Here is a 22,154-nt window from a genome sequence, read left to right as displayed (position 1 = left end):
AGCAAGTGTTTAAAATGAATGGAGTATTATAGTCTTAGCACTGGATGTACAGCCTACAAAGAACCTTTGTGAGCTGTTTTTAGCAGTATTTTCTAAGCGCTTCTGCCAGAAACAAATAAAAAACTGCACATGCTTTAATATCAACTTTTTATTTTAAATGCTTGAGCTGTATTTAAAATCTGCTAGTTACAGCGTTTTGAAGTATTTCTTGTATCCAGATACATCTTGACAGTGAAAATCATTATTTGATGTTTGAGTTGTTTCTTTCCTATTTATGTCTTCTTATCCCATCCGCAGATCTACAAAGTTTATTCAACAACTGCATTCTTACAAACAAAACTAACTTAGATCTAGCATGTTGTTGAAATCAACATTACAACATTCTCGCTGCAACGTAAGCTCCATTGAATGTCAGGAATATGTGTTAGAATATGTGTAAAATCTCCTGTTTGAGGAGATTTCAATCCTTTAAACAGGCTAGGAGTACTTTGGGTGTATTCTCACATCTAGGAATCTGACTGACGTTGTTTCATCACAGATTTCTAAAATTAATGCTACTTCATTGAACTGAGAAAAGTGACTGTCCTTAAAAATGATTACTTCATCTTACCTTAGCTACGTAGTCTAGAGCCTTTACCCTATAATAAACATTTTTTTTAAGATTTTTTTTTCCTTTTTCTCCCCAAATACCCCCAGTACATAGTTGTATATTTCAGTTGTGGGTCCTTCTAGTTGTGGCATGTGGGACGCCGCCTCAGCCCGGCCTGGTGAGTGGTGCCATGTCCGCACCCAGGATCCGAACAGGTCAAACCCTGGGCTGCCAAAGTGGAACACTTGAACTTAACCACTCGGCCACAAAGCCAGCCCCAACCCCATAATAATTTTTAACAGATTGTCCTTTTAGTACTTTTCAAAATGTTTGGGTTGATGAAACATAATTCATTTTTGTTGTGCAACATAACAAACTAAGATTTTCTGATTCTGTGGATGCTTCTGTGGAAACCACTTATGCCGGCTCTTTTATATTATAGAAATATGGAAAACAAGTGCCTATAGGTGAATACTCAAGGTAATATTCACTACAATTATTTTTGAAAATTGTGACTTTCATGAAAAAGCTGTGGAGAAGCTAACCTTAAGTGCCTGCTAAGTGCCAGTCACTGTGCAGGACAATTATATATAACTTCTCTTGAAGTAGAGAAACTAAATTACTGAAAGTCCCCCAAAGCAACACAAAAAACATTTAAGGATGACATGAAAATAGGAATGGGGATATTTTACAAATAAACTCAAGTGCAAAGGCTTAAATTACTTACCCAAGGTCATGCACTAGTAAGTGATTTTGGTAGGATTCTTTTAGCTCCAAAGAAATTAAGCTGCTTTCAGCTGGGAGGAAAAACAGAAGGAGAATACAGTGGATGCATTCAGTCCTAGAGTGTGGAGTACAGGTGAAATACCTAGTCCAAATGCTGCTTGCCCTGATTTGGTCTCAAATCAATCAAGATATATTGGCAGCTTTGGGGCACCAGTTTCTCCTGTTTCTCTATAAAATTGATCATTATATAATGATGAAAATGATAATGAGTAAGATTAACAGGGTATGTTGATGCTAGATTAAGTAGTCACTGTTGCAATTTGAAAACACATGCAGTGAAGTATATAGGGTATTTCTTGGATAAAAGATAGGCTGGCTTACACGGTAAAGTCCACTCAGGGCATCTGGATCTTGGTATAGATGCCATATTTCAGTGTCTGATCCTCAGCTTTGTACTTTAGAAATTTGAAATAGTAAACATATATCTGAATGAAGTCCAGAGGATGAAATTATCTAACCAAATTCATAAGCCAGAATACTAATTTATTAATTTTACCAAGAGAAATATTACTATCCTGTGATCTGGTTCTCATTGTTTATACTAACCAGCATTATATTAGTCTGCTAGGGCTACCATAACAGAATACCAGAGACTGATTGACTTAAACAACAGAAATTTATTTTCTCACAGTTCAGGAAGCCAGAAGTCCAAAATTAAGGTGCTAGCAGGGTTGATTTCTGATGAGGCCTCTCTTCCTGACTTGTAGACAGCTGCCTTCTTGTTGGTCCTCACATGGCCTTTCCTCTGTGTGCATGGAGAGAGAGAGGTCTCTGATATCTCTTTTCTCCTCTAATAAGGACAGCAGTCCTGTTGGATTAGGGCCCCACCCTTATGACCTCATTTAACCTTAATTACTTTCTTAAAGGCCCCAACTACAAATACAGTCTCATTGGGGGTTAGGGCTTCAGTGTATGAATTTTTAGGGGAGAGGGTACACAATTCAGCCCATAACAAGTGTATTCTCTCCTTATAGAGTACTTGTGGCATAATAAGAAATATATATTTGGTCTTTGTCCCTGGTTCCTGACGCAAAGCTCCTAGATCTCTTGGAATTTTTCTGAGTGATGGGCGCATCTTTTGTTCTAATGAGGCAACTTTTGGCAGGTCCCTGGATACCTCCAGGATGGGGGCTGGTCACCAGAAAGACCAAGGCATGCTTAGAGGTTTGGAACTTTTGACCTCTGGGTAGGAGAGGGGGTTAGAGATTGAGTTACTCACCAGTGGCCGATGATTTAATCAATCAAGGCTACATAATAGAACCTCCATAAATCCCCTAAATGATGGAGTTTGGAGAGCTTCCAAGTTGGTGAACACATTGAGGTCCTGGGAGGAGGTGTGTCCCAGAGAGGCATGGAAGTTCCACACCCCTCTCCTATACCTTGCCTTATGCATCTCTTCCATTTGGCTATTCCTGAGTTGTATCCTTTATAGTAAATCAGTAACAGTAAGTAAACTGTTTTCCTAAGTTCCTGAGTTTTAGTAAATTATCGAACTGAACAGAGAAGGTTGAGGGAACTCCCAACTTTCTAGCCAAGTTGGACAGAAGGATGGGTACCTAATCCTTGAGACTGGCATCTGAAGTGAGAGAAGTCTTGTGGAACTGAGCCCTTAAGCCTATGTAGTCTGATGCTAACTCTGTAGTTACTGTTAGAATTGAATTGAACTGTAGGGAAACCCAGGTGGTGTCTGGAGAGTTGCAAAATTGGTCGTTGGTGTGGAAAAAACCCACACCTTGCGTGTCAGAAGTATTTTCAGTAAAAGCAGTTCAGACTAATCTACATGGGAAACCAGGTTATAATCAAAGTATTATTTGGTGATCTTTCAGTCAAACAAAGGTGGATGGCAAGATAATCAAAGGCCTGTGATAGTCATGGTGCTATGTTCCCCATAGATACGAGATTTGTAAGTCTGCTGCACTATCCTGGAGATATATTTACCATTTTTGTCTTATTGAACCTTGCTTTTATCATAGAACCAGCCACCTTAAATTGTTTTTTTCATCCAGTATAGTTAATAATTGTATAATTGTACAGTTATTATCCCAGTCTAGTAATACCTCCTAGTTTAACATAGAAAACTCACACCCACCCGTACACCAACTTGATGAGAATTGAGTTGAGCTTTCAACTTTTAAGTCATATTTATGGACCAGCTCTTATATTACCTACCTCACTTCTCTTCATTGAACTTGTCTCTTTCAAAATTCTCAGAAAAATCATCTTAAATTTAGTTTTGGGATTGGGGGTATCTTACCAATGGGTAAATGTACTTCCTACTATTTTGAGACCACCCTGTATCTGGGTCCTACCTCCAGGTTGTCATTAACTTGTTCTGTAACATTGTACAAGTCATGGCTGAAGGTTTACCTCTGAGACTCAGTTTCTTTATCTGTGAATTATAGGGGTAGGATAGGCTTGAATGCTAAGATCTCCTCTATGATTGTACTTATTTTTACAGAATATTCATAAACCATTGTCACATCGAACATCATTCTACTTCTGAAAGAGAGAGAATTGTAGAGGATATTTAAGGCTGTGTGAATAGATGGCATCATTAGGGAGAGAGTGTAAATCAAACACAAAAAGTTTCCTCTTTTGGATGACAAAATTGTCCCATTCACAACAACATGGATGAACCTTGAGGGACCTTATGTTAAGTGAACTAAACCAGATAGAGAAAGACAAACACTGTATGATTCCACTCATGTGGAAGAGAAACACATGGACAAAGAGAACTATTTAGTGTTTACCAGGGGGAAGGGCAGTGGGAGGAAGGCACAAAGTGAAGGGGCGCACCTATGAGATGACTGACAATAATACAACTGAAATTTCACAATGTTGTAAACTATGATAACCTAGTAAATAAACAAGTAAAAAGAAAACACAAAAAGAAGCCTAGGACCAGGCTTTGAAGAACTCCAGGAAGTGGGGCAGGAGGAGCTGTCAATGGACTGACCAGAGAAATAGAAAGAAAAGAGAGTATTTCGAGAAAGGGAGTGGTTATTTGTGTTGAGTGAAGGTAAAAGGTTCATTAAGATGTGTCCATTGCGTTTGGCAATGTGGAGGTCATTGGTGACCTTGACAAAAACAGTTTCTTTTAATTTGTTGGGATAAAAGTTATATTGCAATGGATTGGGCAGAGATTTGGTGATGAGGAAGGGGAGACTCTGTCTATGTAAGCAACTCTTGAGAAATCTGTCTATAAAAAGGACTGAGAAATGGGAAATGCTGGCTAATGCTTATTTGCTCATGAGACTAATCCAGTAAGGGGGGAAGATTGATGACACAGAAAGAGATAACTGAAGGAGCTAAGTCTCTGAGAAAGTGAGTGGGGATGATATACAGAATGTGTATTGACCTGATAGCCTTTGCTGGTAAAGGACACTGCCCCAGTTGTAAAGAGAAGAAGAATGCTAACATGGGTAAAGGTGTAGACAATTTAGTAGGTTTAGTAATAGAAAGACTGGAGAATTCCCCGTCTGCTTTCTTGATGAAAAAATGAAACAAAGTCAGTGCCTGAGAGTAAGAAGGGAAAAAGTTTGAAGAGAGAGAACAAGGAATGAGGTAATTGTTAGAGTGAAAAAAGGTTTGTTAGTAGGAATGAGCATCAATTTGAAATTTGAGCTTTGGCGTCTCAAGTAGTAACCATCACATAGTAAGGACTTAATAAATATCTGTTGAATGAATTCATGAATTTAAAGTGACTGTGCAGTTGTATGATTTTTCTCCAGCTACGTTGAGCTGATCAGACAGACCTTAAGAATGGAGATTGTTCCAGAGGCATTGCAGCTTTGCAAAGTGTATATGTGATGGAGGAAAATGGGGACAAAGGAATTAAGGATGTTTTCAAGGGAATTTTAAAAGACAAGTAATAGTGTAAGATATTTTCAAAAATGATTACAATTCAAGAAAGTTTTGTTGCTTTTATAAGCTTAACTATTTAGAACACAAGTAATTCTTTACTTTGAATGTTTGGCTTTATATTATAGTTCCTTCTTTTGGGAATGGCGAAAATTTTTCACAAGTTGTTTTTAAAACTGAATTTATTTTGTTTTTGAAGAAGCAGACTGATTAAAAGAAAATAACTTTGTTCCCTAGGTTATTTCTTACAAAACAAAATTCCAGACTAATTTGTTTTCTAGAGAAGTTTTTGAGTAGGAAATGTCAATAGGCTATTTTCTTTTTTAGCATATTGTGTAAGAACACATTATTTGCTCAAATGAAAATTCATGTTGCAATATCTTTTAAAACATCTTCGAATAATTGCATAATACCATTGTTATAAGTAAGAACTCAATGGACTCAAGTTGTTATGCTTAAAACTCCTTTTATATCTTAAAGGTGATGCTATAGGAAAGAGTACAATGGGGGAAATAAGCTCAATTATCACAGTGTTTTGCAGGGGGAAAGGTTTTAGAATGTTTTTATCATAACACAAGCCCTTTTGTGCCTTGTTTGTCTTTTTCCCACAAATTAATTAAATTTGATTTATTATGATGTAGGTGAATGGCTGTTCATCCCTAAAATGAATTGCCTATAGAGTTTGGCTGAATATGAACCCATACAGTTTGAAATATTTACACAACTTAAGTATGGCTTCAAGCTGAATGATTGGAAGATGGAAAATCTTTAACTCCTTTATTATATGGTCCATTTCAAATATCCTCAGTTAACTTTATTAGTAAAACCCAGAAAACATGATTTGTGGAATAGATTTACATTTTGTGAACCTATTGTGATGCTCTGGTCTTAGAGATTTTCACAAAATAACTTCATCTTTCTTTTTTTTGCTGAGGAAGATTTGCCCTGAGCTAACATCTGTGCCGGTCTCCCTCTGTTTTGTATATGGGTTGCTGCCATAGCATAGCCACCAATGAGTGGTACAGCTCTGTGCCCCTGGGATCCAAACCTGGGCGGCTGAACCAGAGCGTGCTGAACTTAACCACTAGGCCACGGGGCCAACCCCCATCATCTTTCTTTTTTTGTAATTACTTGGGCTATATTGTCTTTTGAAAACATCTTCACAGAAGTATGATTTAAGTTTGCAGAATCAAAGTTTCAACTTCTGTGAACTCTTCGAATATATTGTCTTCTGAGCTCCCCTACTTTTTCCCGTACTTTCTTCCTCCTCCTCATCGTGACTAGTGTATATTGAGTTCATAGGAAAGGTGAGACAATATATTATTATTTTATATATATTGCCTCATTTAATCCTCATAGTAACCCTTTGATATATGTTGTGTTATCTCTATTTTATGAGTTAGAGAAATTGATGTTTAGAGAGATTTAGAAACTTGCCCAACGTCATAGAGTAGATACTTGTGAAGTTTGGGTTTGAACCCAGTTCTGTTAGACTCTAAAACCTGTTTTCTTCCCATTAAGTTATATACTGTATATCTATTTTATTGTATTATATTATAATTGAAGTCTTGTGCTCATCTGGCTTCCCTACCAGACTGACCCTCTGGAGGACAGGGACCTTGTCTCCTTCGTATTTTTATCTTCAGTGCCCATTACAGACCTCAGAGCTTTTTACATGAGTGTTGAATGAAAGACACTGATATTCTAGCAGTGAGGCATGTGCTATGAAGTAGTTTTTGTAGTATAGGCAGTTTCTAGGTTTACTGCTTCAAATGCCTCCTGCCCTTTTGATGTATTGCCGTTTATACTTATAAACACATGTGTGTGCCCAAACATACACACTCTCTTTCATCTTCGTCAACCCTGTGAAAGTGAGAATTTTTGTTCTCATTTTGTAAATCTAGAAAATCAAGGTCTAGAAAAAATGAGACTTGGTCAAGATCACTCAACTAGTTAGTGGCAAATCTGGAATGCAAATCCAGATTTCCAGTCTTTAATCTTGTCATCATCCACTCCAGACTATCCATCTGTGCTAATGGAAGTCTATACTTTAATTCTCTGTATGTTTATTTGCTTATTGAGAAATGAAGGCAAAGATGTCCACAAATGGATTGTGTCTAAAAGAAGAGACCTTCTGTTGCAGTGATGAACGTATGCTCTTGTTTCAATCTTTTTAGATAGTCTTTCACTTATTTTCCTTTATGAGACATAAATTTTGAGAATAGTAATTATAGGTAGAATTTTAGTCAAGGAGTGAAATAGCTCCAACTAGCAAGTATAGTAAGTTTGAACCCATGACCATATCATATTCTAATCACCTCAGTACAAGTCTAGCAGGGTTCCTGAGATGCAAAGTATATTAAGGACTCAGCATTGTAGACTTATTGAAGTGATGTGCTTTTTGAATAGAAAGATTTGCTTTACTAACACATGGAAAGAATCATACAGTCACAGGCAGTCTGGTGTTTTTGTGTAGAATGATATGTCAGCATAATTTATATGTTGTAATACAGAGATTTAAAGTAGAAATTTACACCTATACCTGTATTCTGAAGCATGATATAAAGAGTATATTTAACTTATCTTAAGCATTAAAAAATTTTACCTATTATGCCCATATCATTTTTTTTTTCAGTAGAATTGTTTCCTAAATAAAATAGGTCTTGGATCTGTGTGTCAGCATTTTTGACATGTTTGGTAATATAATCCATTTTTTAATAATAATGCTAAAATGACTGTGAAAGATTGGTAAAATTTGAGTAGATAGTGTGTATGATATTAAATTATAAATTAGATAGAATTTAGACCATATTGCTTATCAATATTTGAAGCTGCTAGTATTTGATATACTACTTCTGTGGACAAATTGCCTCCAAATTTTAATCTGGAAAATCACTGAAATAGCTGTTTGGAAAAGGTTACAATTACATGGCTTTTATAATTTTACTACCTCTGTTAGGTAGTTTCTATACAAATTATTCAAATCTTGATTATAAAAGAGAAAAGTGTAAAAACATTATTTAAATCATATGTGGGGTATTACTGCCATGTTGTTTCTGTATTCAGTCTTAGATGCAAAGCAGAAGTATAAAATCTATCACTGGATTTTATTTTGCTTTATTAGCTCCTCAAGAGTTATTGATCTATGAAATGGCAGAGAATGGAAAAAATTGTGACCAGAGACGTGTAGCAATGAACAAGGAACAATATAATGGAAACTTCACAGGTAAAGTATGGCGATTTGGAGGGAGAAGGTCTGTGGGTTTGAATGATCTCCTTTACACCGTAATAAAATAATAAATATTAGATAAAATATATTTCTGTCTTTTGTTAATAAAATAATATCTTATATAAGATTATCTTTTATCATAATAAATTAAATTATGGGTCAGGGCCTATAAGGTGATTATTCATAGTGATAGCAGAAGCAGCCTGGCCACAGTCATATCAGTAGTGTTCTAGGTGCAAAATTACTGTTTGTTAATCTTGTGGTATGGTAAGTATTTATTTGGCTTTGTTTGGTCCTCAATTTTATCATGCTATTTTGAAACTTTATAAGCAGATAATAATTTACTTATTACACTAATCCTAAATATACAATTATCAAGAAAGTTAGAGTGGGATTATTGTGGGTTTATTTTAAAATTTTGGTTTGAGACAAATAAATTTATATTTTAGCCAATTTGGAATTCGTGGTAAATTTCAGTATATTTGACATTAACTGTGAAAATTGCATCTTTTATTTATTTAGATGATTTAAGTAGGAATTTTATTTCTTTAAAGGAAAAGGAAGGTTTTCCTTTTGTCTTAATTGTAGTGGTTTTCTTTTTAACTTCTAAATTGTTCGGCATCTTAAATACATTGCAAATAATATTCCAGCATGGTAATATATGTCGTAGACATTCTCTTTTATTGGAAGAAATGCAAGCTATCTGAAATAGTAGTTTTTGTTTGTTTTGATCACTACATTGCCTTGCATAACATTTTACAGGACTTATCTGACTTTCAGGTTATGTTGATTGTCAATACCTTTTGCATCGTTTCACCAAGAGTTTGAGGATTCAAAGATAGGCATTGCATACATCTTAGTCTCTTCCTATTAGGAGCTTTTACATGTTATTTTTTCTTTCCTTTCTTTCAACAAGCATGTACATTTATATGTTCTTCTTCTACTGCTCACCCCTTGGAATTTAAAATTAATGTTAGTGTGACACACTTACTCTTCGGTACCATGGGTTGTTTGTTTTTTTTTTTTTTTTACTTAGTATTTCCTAGAGATTGTGCTATAACTGTACATGAAGAACTTATTCTTTATTATGGCTGCTTAGTATTCCGTTGTATGAGTGTACCATACTTTAATCACTCCTCTGTCCTCTGTTGGTAACATTTAAGTTGTTTACAGTCTTTTGCTAGGACAAATAATGCCTCATTGAATAAACTTGTTCATTTCACTTTACACTTAATCATTCTTAGAAATGAAATTGTTGGGTTATACGGTATACACATTTGTAATTTCGATAGATGATGTCAATAACAACTAACCTTAATTGCACATTTACTAAGTGTCAAACTCTTTTGAGAGCTGTACATATATTAACTCATTTAGTCTTTACAATGACCCTAAAGTACTGTTTTTTAAAAATTATTTTATTAAGGTCATATTGGCTTATAACATTGTGTAAATTTCAGGTGTACATTATTATATATCAGTTTCTATGTAGAGTGCATTGTATTCACCAGCAATAGTCTAGTTTTTATCCACCACCATACATATGTGCCCCTTTACCCCTTTCCCCTTCTACGCACCCCTTTCCCCTCTGGTAACCACTGGTCGGTTCTCCTTATCCATGTGTTTGTTTATCTTCTACATGAGTGAAATCATATGGTGTTTGTCTTTCTCTGTCTGGCTTATTTCAGTTAACATAATACCTTCCAGGACCATCCGTGTTGTCAAAAATGGCACAATTTTGTCTTTTTTATGGCTTAGTAGTATTCCATTGTGTGTGTGTGTGTGTGTGTACACACCACATCTTCTTTATCCATTTATCTGTTGATGGGCACTTGAGTTGCTTCCATGTCTTTGCTATTGTGAATAATGCTGCAGTGAACGTAAGACTGCATAAATCTCTTTGAATTGTTGATTTCATGTTCTTTGGATAAATACCCAGTAGTGATAGCTGGATCATATGGTATTTCTATTTTTAATTTTTTGAGAATTCTCCATGCTGTTTTCCTTAGTGACTGCATCAGTTTGCATTCCCACCAGCAGTGTGCAAGGGTTCCCTTTTCTCTACATCCTTTCCAACGCTTGTTATTTCTTGTCTTTTTAATTATAGCCATTCTATCAGGTGTAAGGTGATACCTCATTGTAGTTTTTTTTTAACATAGAACTGAGACATTTCACTCTTTTTGCTTATTTATTATTTTTCGGTGAGGAAGACTGGCCCTGACCTAACATCTGTAGCTAATCTTCCTCTTTTTTGTATGTGGGAATGCCACTACTGCATGGCTTGATGAGTGGTGCATAGGTCTGTGCCCAGGATCCGAACCCACAAACCCCAGATTGCTGAAGCAGAGCAAGTGAACTTAACCACTGTGCCACCAGGCTGGCCCCATCATTGTAGTTTTGATTTGCATTTCACTAATAATTAGTGATGTTGAACATCTTTCCATGTGCCTGTTGGCCATCTGTATATCTTCTTTGGAAAAATGTCTGTTCATATCCTCTGCCATTTTTGATTGGCTTGTTTGTTTTTTTGTTGTTGGGCTATATGAGTTCTTTATATATTTTGGATATTAACCCCTTGTTGGGTATATGATTTGCAGATATTTTCTCCCAATTGGTGGGTTGTCTTTTTGTTTTGTTGATGGTTTCCTTTGCCTTGCAAAAGCTTTTTAGTCTGATGGAATTCCATTTGTTTATTTTTGCTTTTGTTTCCCTTGCCTGAGTAGACATGGTATTCAAAAAGATACTGCTAAGACTGATGTCAAAGAATGTACTGCCTATGTTTTCTTCTTTTTAGAAAAAAGAAAACTGAGGCAAAGAAAGGTTAATTAACTCATCCAAGGTCACATGACTAGTAAGTGGCACAGCCAGGATTTGAAACCAAGTAGTTTGCCTTCACATTTTGAGCTCTAAACCACTTTGCTCTATGATATGATGCTAAATTGACCTTCATAGAAGGTGGGCCAATTTATATTCCAATAATGTACAAGAAGAGAAAGTTGTGTCTTGACAATAAAATAATTGCAAAAATAATATTAAGAGTAGAGTGGAAGCACCTAGCCAGACTTGTCACAGTGTGAACCACATTGTTTGTTTTTTGAGGTTTATATGCAGTCCGTCGAATGTGGGATGGGAAGGTAGTTGAATTTTTAAAGTGATTAGGAAAAGTGAGCATTCTGTTTTATCTTCTGCACTGATGTTTTTCAGACCCCTCTTCAGTGAATGAAAAGAAGAGGCGGGATCGGGAAGAAAGGCAGAATATTGTCCTGTGGAGGCAGCCACTCATTACCTTGCAGTATTTTTCTCTGGAAATCCTAGTAATCTTGAAGGAATGGACCTCGAAGTAAAGAGTCTTCCATTATCTTTTATGTAAACCTATTTACTGATTTTAGAAGTCTTCAGCAATCTCTTACTCCTTGCCACCTGCTCTATAAAAATGGATTAATTAAATTTAGAGTGTTATAGGAACATATTTATTTTCTTTTCTGTAGTTTGAAGAAAAATAGATTGGGGGAGCATATTACTATTTGCTCACTGGATTATTGCAGTTGACCACTATCTCATGTTGAATCTTTTATGCAAAGGAGAACACTGAGAACAAGAGTTCTTTTCTTCTAACTTTACCTTCAGGAGAAATCAGGCCTGTGTACGTTAGATACCCTGATTCTTTAGGAGGACAGGGTTCAAGATATGTGGCACTTTTAGTGATAATATGAGGCAATGAAAAAGGACTCTGCCATGGCAGTGTGTTCTATCTTTAAATTTAGTATTTTCAAGCCCTGTTTCAAATATAAAGAACAAGTTGAACTTTTACATACCTTGTCATTATCTGGCTTGCCTTTCCAAGTTATTGTCTGAAATAATATCTTACGTTTTTATCGCACTTAAAATTTATAAAACATTTGTAACATTTTTCGGTTTATTTGATCCTTAAAGCAACTGCATGAAGAAAGTAAAACAAGTATATGATTATTATGATATGATTATGATGATTGTTAGTATTTTAAAAACAAGAAACAATCAGATTGGTTAAGTGTGTTGTTCAAAGTGCAATATTTAAGGGACTCTGACCCAGATCCTCTGACTTGAAGGCTAGCACTCTTTCCATCATATTATAATATCTCTTCCCATTAGAAGTTGTGGTGTAAAACAGATCAATCTTTGGGTAAAGGAAAGGCTACGATTGGTTTATGCTAAGAAGTTGGGTTCTAAACCCATGTAACTTCCCTTGACCCCCTTCTGCATCCCAAGAGACCATATTTTTTAAGGACAGAAGAGCTCAACCCAGAAAGAACTGATTCTGTAGCTGAGCTAAATAACCCAACTGCTTCAGCAAGAAATGGTTTGTAGAGTGATGAACCCTGAAAATGAGACAGATATTTATTTTTTAATTAATTTGTTTTTAAGATTATGGCATCGTCAAAGCATTGTGGCATCTTTTTTACTGCTGCTTGCTGTGCTTCTAGCTGCGTATTACGTTGAAGGAGCACATCAGCAGGTAAGAGGTTCAGCAGCTCTGTTCCGTTCTTGTACTTCCTCTAATTCCAAACAGTTCTTAAATGGGACTATTGTGGGGCTCATAGAATTTCTACCCTCAACTTTTTTAGGCTTGGTTTTGCTTTCTCAATTTATCTGGTAACTGATATTTTAGTGTCTTACTTTTAAAGCCAAATATTAAAAATATTTTTATAGTAGTTGGTGGCTGCTAAGTATTTATATCTCGTATATATCATTCCTTGTTACCTTCAAGGATTTAAATGTAACTTTCCTGATGGTGTTTAGTCAAAGCAGCATGTATCCTTTAATCGCTACCAAAGTCTTCATATTTCCTATAACACGTTCCTGTGATCCACTCTAACAGATATTCTCATCCTAGATTGAACGTTAGGTTTGATATGTATCAAAAGGGAAATTCTTTTGCCTATAGTCTGTAAATAAAACAAAACTGAAGGGAAAATAGGACATTTTGTTAATAACTTTAATAAAAAGTTTTTCATAACATTTAAATATCTTTAAAAGTTTTGTTCTCATAGTTATTAGTAATTTGCATTTTTCCTATAAATGTCATTGCAATAGCAGGACTTTAAAGGTCTAGAAATAAAAGCTTTATTCCAATTAGATGAATTTTTTGCCATCTCTGCTATTGCTTAGTAGAGGAATGAGGCCCCTTCACGGGGTTTTTAATTTAATACTGTCTTCCTATGGGAAACTTACTTTAGTTGGTTTGTTTTATTTTGACTGTAGTTGAGAAATACCACATTTCCGTTTAAGAATTCTGGTTGTCTTTTTTTCACTTCATCCCTTTTGTTTTTCAGTATGTGCAACGTATAGAGAAACAGTTTCTTTTGTATGCCTACTGGATAGGCTTAGGAATTTTGTCTTCTGTTGGGCTTGGAACAGGGCTGCACACCTTTCTGCTTTATCTGGTAAGAATAACTTTTAATAAGCAAGATTGAAAGAAATTATGTTTTAATTGGTGCTTTTACTTCGGAAGTTAAAAATTGTTTAAGATTTTTATTTAATTACCTTTGTGTTTGATGAGCATTCTAATCCTCAAATCAGTGCTTTAAGTTTGACTTAGAATTCTATTTGTTTTTCCTTTTGGGTCGAGGATTTGAAAAGAGAAAGGAAAAAAAACCCTTAGGCAAATGAGATTGTTTACTTAAATTTAATTCAGCCAGGAAATGTTTTTCCTTCCAGATTTTGAAATAATAGTTGCTTGCTTGTGCAATTGTCGTTTTAATAGTTGAAGTTATCTAAATGTACAAAATTTCATGTAAGGCTAAAAATTAATTCAGACAGTTTACTTTCTCTCTTAATCAGCAAATGAGACATGGCATCTTCCCTGAGATCCTCAAACACCATGTATACATCTGAATAGTTATTTTGATGCTCTTGTTAGATGTAGTTGATGGCATAGCACATGTGTAGAACCGCCTGCTTTCCTAAACCCTTTTAAACCCAAGTTTAAGGTGTCCCCCTCCTAAAGAATATTTTTTTACTTAGTTGAAATGATAAAGATAGGAGATGGGTTTTCCTTTGAACATTGACAAATATACTGAAATTATAGCAGAGCTAAGACTAGGAGGTGATGAGCAAAACATCTCGGGCACAGAATTTAAATAGGCACGTTCAGGGTCATGTAAGTATAGGTTGAAGAGTGAGTGCCTCATTAAATTTTGTGCCCTGGATGCCTCCCTACTTTTACTCTATTCCTGTCCCTGAATAATATATTGAAAATAATTCCATATTTGAAAACAGATTGATCTTGATTAGAGACAAGCTGATGAAAAGTTGTCACAGCAGTAGTATTGACTGCTGAATAAAGTTGAACACTGCAAACTCTTCAGATTCTTGGCCACAGTAAGTTCATTTCTGAAGCAGGAATGATGAGTATTAAGGAATGATTGTTCAGAAAGCTGCTGAATTAATGGTCTGAAGAATAACTTGAGAATTAATCTATAATACATAACTTCTCCAAGTTTATGGGAGTTTAAAACCTGGAATTTTAGAATTCTATTCATGATTACTTGTTGATTTTATCTCAAATATGGACATAAATCCTAGGGAAGTAACCCATATCATTGTTTCTTTAATAGCTACATTCTTAGAAGTATACTACTACACTAGAGGTTGAGGCAGAGGGGAAAAGAAGGAATTACAGGCTACAGGTTACCTTCTGTTCTTTTCTAGACCTATCCTCTGAGATTCCTTGGGAAACCCAGATTAAGGAACTCATTTGTAGCATTTGATTAATTTGGAAGTATCTGAAAAGCAGCCTGTATAGCAGATTCTACTGAACCTTAAAAGGGATTCTAGTGAACTTTGTAACATGCACAGTCAGTTAGAATAAAGAAATTTGAAACATGGAAGTTTCATGTTTCCTGTTTCTTCTCTTATCCATGAGAAACATTTATAAAATGTCTTGATGTGAAAACATTATTTAGTTCCATTGATCCATGTATCTAGTAAAGGCTTTAGAAACATAAAAATAAACATTGGTTGCAAAATTCATTTGAGTGAAAAATCACGTCTTTGCTTCCATAAATTAAGTAGTAATTTCTGCCCCTGATCAGAGTGTAGGTTTAATGGAATATGGTTAGACTGTTCACAAGTTTAGAAGGAATTCTTCAAGAGCTATTTGAAGGAAGATATCACTCTTTCATTATACATACTCAGTACTGTATATATTATCTGGTTCAGCAAGTATGAACATATAATCAAGGAACATCTGAAACTGTGTTGCATTATACGTAAAAGCTATATAAAAGCTTTGTGGCATTATCACTGCTCATTAAACTGGGGTCCAGGATGGATCAGGCTACTTTTTTTCAGTGTTAGGTAAATTTTATTTTTGTTTGTTTGTTTGTGAGTAGCATTTAGAATTATTCTAAATGCCTTAAAATTAAATATAAGTAAAATAACCCGATCTGCAGTTTATGAATATATAATTCTGGCTATAGTTTAGGAGATGGATTGAAGGTGGGAGAGAAGATGGGCAGTTACAATAATCCTTCTGAGAGACTCAGGCTTCCATAGAGATAGCAGGAAGCATGGAGAGGAAGGGCTATTTACAAAAAATAATTTGCAGGGAGAGGTCAAGCAGAATAAAGACAAAAAATGGCATAAATCTTTAATGTTTCAAAAGAGTGGTTGGAGTGGCAATGGCATTAGAATGAAATAGGACAAATCTTAGAGAAATTTTATTGATAAAATTAAAAATATGTTGTGGTTCAGTATGGGGGAGGAAGGAGCCAAAGATAACTGTTGGTTTTTGACTTGACTGAGTAGATGTTGATACCATTAACCGAATAGAAAACAGTTATGTGTTCACTTGTTCATTCAGTACATAAGTATCTGAAAAGAGAAATTTAAAGAGCTATTGTAATTGTCTTGCAAGGTAAATGAGATCTTCTCCTGATCCAGGTAGGTTGCTAGTGCCAGTAGTTAGATGGAAAGAAAAGGGAAATTTGTAGAGGACTAAGAACACTTTCTTTTCCTTTTCCTTTTTTTTTAATTAATAGGCTTTATTTTTTAGACTAGTTTTAGGTTTACAGGAAAATTGAGCAGAAAGGATAGAGAGTTCGCATATAGCTTTACGCATACATAGGCACACACACTCACATTAAAAAAAATTTTTTTATAAACTTAAAAATCCCCTATTTTTAAAAAAATTGGTTTTTTTAAATTGAAGTATAATTGACATAATATTGTATTAGCTTCAGGTATACAATATAATGATAGTTTCCCCTATAAACATTTTGCTTTAGTGTGGTACATTTGTTACAATGGAGGAACCAATATTGATACGTTATTAACTAAAGTGCATTGTTTACATTAGAATTCACTGTGTTTTATAGTTCTATGGGTTTTGCATATTGCATAATGTTATGTATCCTCCATTACAGTATCATACAGAATAGTTTCATTGCCCTAAAAATACCCTGTGCTCCATCTGTTTATTCCTACCTCCCAACCCCATGAACCCTTAGCAACTACTGATTCTTTTACTGTCTCTAGAAGTTTTGGCTTTTCCAGAATGTCATATAGTTGGAATTATACAGTATATATCTTTTTTTTGCCTGGCTTTTTTCACTTAGCAGTATGCATTTAGAGTTCTTCCATGTCTTTTCATGGCTTAATGTCTCATTTCTTTTTATTGCTGAATAATATTCCATTTTCTGGATGTCCCACCGCAGTTTGTTTACCCATTCACTTATTGAAGGACATCATGGTTGTTTTCAAGTTATGGCAATGGATAAAGCTGCTATGAACATTTGGTGCAAGTTTTTGTGTGGATGTAAGTGTTCAACTCATTTGGGTAAATACCTAGTGCATGATTCGTGGATCATGTATATTAATTGCTGGTATATAGGAAAGCAGTTGACTTTGTGTATTAACCTTATATCCTATAACCTTCCTATATCACTTAATAGTTTTAGGACTTTTTTGTCGATTCTTTATGATTTTCTGCATATATAATTATTTCATCTGCAGATAAAGACAGTTTTATTTCTTCCTCCTTAGTCTGTCTGTATACCCTTTCATTTCCTTTCTTGTCTTACTGCTTTAGCTTGGTCTTCCAGTATAATGTTGAATAGGAGTGGTGAGAGAGGGATATCCTACCTTGTTCCCTATCTTAGTGGGAAAGCCTCTAGTTTCTCACCATTAGGTATTGTGTTAGCTGTAGGTTTTTTGCAGATGTTCTTTATCCAGTTGAAGCTCACCTCTCTTCCCAGTTTGCTGAGAGTTTTCGTCATGAATCGGTGTTGATTTTGTCAAAAGAATACTTTTTTAATGGCTGGCCCTATGGCCTACTGGTTAAGTTTGGTGTGCTCTGCTTCAGCAGCCTGGAGTTCACGGGTTCAGATCCTTGTGCGGACCTCCACCGCTTCTCAGCCATGCTGTGGCAATGACCCTCATACAAAAGAGGAGGGTTGGCAACAGATGTTAGCTCAGGGCGAATCTTCCTCAACAACGACAACAAAATTTGATCCGTGTTTAGGAAACTATTCCAAATAATCTCTGGTTACATTTTAAAAACTTAACATTTTTTTGGTGATGGATGGTTGACGGAGTTTTATCATTATAGATCACCACTCCTTTTGTTTTATATTTGTGAAATGTGATTGCATTTGGAAAGTCCTAATTATACCTCCTTTTGTTTATGAGCCTATACATAATGCTCACTTAGGGAGATGTGACAGAAACATTCTCATGTCATACATTTTTGCTCTGATGAAATAGGTACCTTTTCCATACTCATATAACTCCTCAGTCAAGAAAACAAGTGACCATATTAGGACAGTAGTCTGATCAGAAATAAAACTCTCCCTTTGACAATAATTTACAGCAAAATTGGTGAAAAAGAAACCAAGTTTAACAAAGGAAGAAGATTTAATTCGTTCTTCATCATGATTTTCTTTACTGGAAATCATGGCTTAAAAGGGAAATAGGAAAATTTTTCCTGAATAGGCAAAATTTCCCAATTACATTCTTTCCAGTATGGAAGTTACGTCTTTTAGAAGTATCGTTTAATTAAAACTCATTGTACAACTAAATGGTGATCTAAAAGTGTTACCATATTTCCAAAAATATTAGATACCATATATCTGCCTTTAAAATGGAAAAGTTGTCTTGATTTTTAAGTTCATCAAGAAACAATTTCATTTATATTTTTAGATATAATTGAAAAGTTATACCTTAATCCAGATGTTCTAGAAATCCTCGTCACTTCTTTAAACATTTGAAAGAAGAGTAGTTGTTTGATCCGCATTAAACTTAATGAAAATCAGCAGGAAAAAAGATTAGTTTGGGCTACTATCAAATTTTGTAAATTGATTTGAAAACAGTAGAAATCTAGTAGTTTGCAGAGAACAGATATCTAGCCACAACGGAAAAGTTAAATACTGTTTATACAGGCATAAAGATTGCCAGCCAGAGAGGAAGAGATGAAGGGAAAAGTGAATGGATTCCTTCTTAAGGCTCAAGGAGAGTTAGTTGGCCCTCTAACGTTAGTTGGTTTGTTCCGTTAGTTTTAATAGTCAGCAAATGGACTTGGAAGGTCTGTTAATTCCCTGAAACACTATGCATGTTGTTATGTGTTTTTGCAAAAGTGCATCTTTCTGGCAAAAAGGACCTATTGTATTAGATTCTCCAAAGACTCTGTAACCCCTAAAAAGTTAAGAACCACTCTTCTAGAACTCTTTTTCTAACTATGTCTATATTTGGCTGCCACTAGGTGGCATTGCTAATACAACCAATATGTGTACTATTTTTGCAGGTTCTACTCTGGATAAATATGAAAGCCTCAAATAGCTCTACTTAGATTAGAGGCATATTCTATTATTTATCTGTATTTATGCCTACATAATACCAGTTAATACATGTGAGTGAACATAAGTTTTCTTCACAATTTCCCACGTTCATTAGTTAGTTTAAGTTATCAGTCCACCTTTCTTTCCATTGTGACATATGTTTACATGCAGGACATATTCTCATGGCATGCCTGGGTTTAGATATAATGCCATAATTCCATCTTTTTCTTTAATATTCAAGAATATGCAAGAGATTTTAGGTGATTTTGTTATGAGACTGAAATTTTTCGTTCCTATCATGGGAGGTAATAGTGCATATTCAGAGTCAAACAACTGGGTTTGAATATGTGGTCAAATAGTACTATGCGATATTTGGCAAATTTTTTAACTTTTAAACCTCAGTTTATTCAGCTGTAAATGGGAATGATAATAATGGTACCTATCTCATAAGACTGTTTTGAGGATTAAATTAAATAACGCATGTACACTTTTCAACTCAGTGGCTGGTATATATAATGTGCTCAATAAATGATAGGTGCTATTTTAATTATTATTATCATTATTCTTACTCCAATTTTATTTTTAAAAAGCAATAATTTTCAATTTACATGCTTTAGCTATTATTCTTTTTTTTTAAGATTGACACCTGAGCAAACATCTGTTGCCAATCTTCTTGTTTTTCCTTCTTCTTCTCTCCAAAGCCCCCCAGTACATAGTTGTATATTCTAGTTGTAGGTCCTTCTGGCTCTGCTATGTGGGATGCCGCCTCAGCGTGGCTTGATGAGCGGTGCTAGGTCCGCACCTGGGATCCAAACCGGCGAAACCCTGGACTGCCAAAGGGAGTGTGCAAACTTAACCACTCAGCCATGGGGCCAGCCCCTAGCTATTATTCTTAAGAAATTATAAGCAGCATTTCCCACAATTGATTTTTTTTTTTTTTTGAGTAAGATTAGCCCTGAGCTAACATCTGCTGCCAATCCTCCTCTTTTTGCTGAGGAAGAGTGGCCCTGAGCTAACATTCGTGCCCATCTTCCTCTACCTTACATGTAGGACGCCTACCACAGCATGGCTTGCCAAGCGATGCCATGTCCGCACCCGGGATCTGAACCGGCAAACCCCAGGCTGCCAAAGCAGAACATCTGCACTTAACTGCTGCGCCCCTGGGCTGACCCCCACAATTGATTTTAATGTAGCAATATATCATGGCATAGTTGAAGACCACTGATAATTTTTCCATTTCCAGTGATAATAGATTAGGCAGTTTGGATCAACTCTCTCGAGAAAGTGTCTTAAAAAGGTTGGTAAAATTTAAAACATCTTTTTAAAGCATCATAGACATAAAAAGAGAGCAAAGAATTACAAAGCCAACATCTAGGTTAAAGAGGAAACCCAGAGAGGTGAGACTGGCTAAGAAGCTGCCCTGATAAACCAACAGGCTTTGGATTCGTTCACTAAAGGCCCATACTTTAAACGTAAGGATGAACTAGATATAAATCAGCCCTTACAGGGGCTGAAGCTCAGGCTTAAATTTTAAGTCTAGAGGAAAATAAAATCATCCTAGGCTTCATATTAATAACTCTGTATTTTTCATATATAAATTAGGCACTCAATCAAAATTAATCAGGTATCTGAGGAGACAAGACAATTTGATCAAAACAAAGAAACAATAGAAACAGATCCACAGGGGATCCATTTAATGAAGTTATTAGACATGTACTTTAATCCAAAATCAGTGTGTTAAAAAAGTAAAAAACAAGTTTGCGTATTTTGGCAGAGAATTGGAAACTATAAAGGAGAGCCAAATGGAAATTCTAGAATTAAAAAACCATAAGAACATTAAAAAGCATAGTAGCTGAAATTAAGAACTCAATTAATGTTCTTTCGGTAGCCACAGCTAAGAGAAGACTAATGGACTGCAAAATAGGCCAGAGAAAAATATCCAAAGCAAAGAAGGAGAGATGAAGAAAAAGATATACTATCTTCAAAGGATCTCCAGTAAGACTGATTTCTTGCTGTCATTGATTTGGTTGAAAAGTCAGCTAACAGTGGAATGGTATCTTTAAAGGGCTAAAAGAAAATAACTACCAACAGAGGATTCTGCACTCAAAATGTCCCATGAACAGTGTAAAATAAAGATATTTTCAGAAAGCAGAAAGTTTGTCAACTAGCAAACATGCTCTAAAGAAAATACTAAAAGATGTTCTTTGAATGGAAGAAAGTGATTCTGGATTGAAGCCCAGAGAATCAGGAATGGATGAAGAGTACTAAAAGGGTAAATTTAAATTAAGATTGACATTAAAAGCAGTAGTGATATTGTCTTGAGAGATTTAAAATATATAGCAAGAATTAAAATACATGATCTACAAATCAGATGTGGAGTAATTGAAATTAAGTTATTCTAAGGTCTTTGCATTGCCCTTGAAAAGGTAAGATATTAATTTATATAAGAGTTTAATAAATAAGGATCTATATTACAATCTTTAGGGTAAGCGCTACACGATTATATAAATATCAAGCTAGTAAGGGAGGTAAAAATTTAATAATCTTTTTGTTTTAAAGATTTTATTTTTCCTTTTTCTCCCCAAAGCCCCCCGGTACATACTTGTGTATTCTTCGTTGTGGGTCCTTCTAGTTGTGGCATGTGGGACGCTGCTTCAGCGTGGTTTGATGAGCAGTGCCATGTCCGCGCCCAGGATTCGAACCAACGAAGCACTGGGCCGCCTGCAGCAGAGCACGCGAACTTAACCACTCGGCCACGGGGCCAGCCCCGAAATTTAATAATTTTTAAAAAGCCAAGCCAAAAGAGGGCAAGAAAAGAGACAAAAGGAACATAAAACAGGCAGGATAAGTAGTAAGCATTCGGTGGTTGATTTAA

General features: G+C 35.3%; 1 protein-coding gene across 1 annotated transcript in view; it reads left to right on the top strand.

The window, feature by feature from the left end:
- Positions 1-22,154, top strand: part of VMP1 (vacuole membrane protein 1) — a 125,327-nt gene that overhangs the window by 15,837 nt on the left and 87,336 nt on the right. Inside the window, exons 2-5 of the mRNA XM_046675188.1 lie at positions 8,361-8,462; positions 11,670-11,805; positions 12,870-12,960; positions 13,778-13,888. Of these exons, the coding sequence (XP_046531144.1) occupies positions 8,387-8,462; positions 11,670-11,805; positions 12,870-12,960; positions 13,778-13,888 (414 nt within the window). The 5' untranslated portion in view covers positions 8,361-8,386. The remainder of the gene's footprint in view (positions 1-8,360; positions 8,463-11,669; positions 11,806-12,869; positions 12,961-13,777; positions 13,889-22,154) is intronic.

The sequence above is a fragment of the Equus quagga genome, chromosome 11 (genome assembly GCF_021613505.1).
Source record: "Equus quagga isolate Etosha38 chromosome 11, UCLA_HA_Equagga_1.0, whole genome shotgun sequence".
NCBI classification, from domain to species: domain Eukaryota; kingdom Metazoa; phylum Chordata; class Mammalia; order Perissodactyla; family Equidae; genus Equus; species Equus quagga.
Note: the sequence above shows the minus strand (reverse complement) of the source record. Positions and strands in the feature narration are given on the sequence as shown.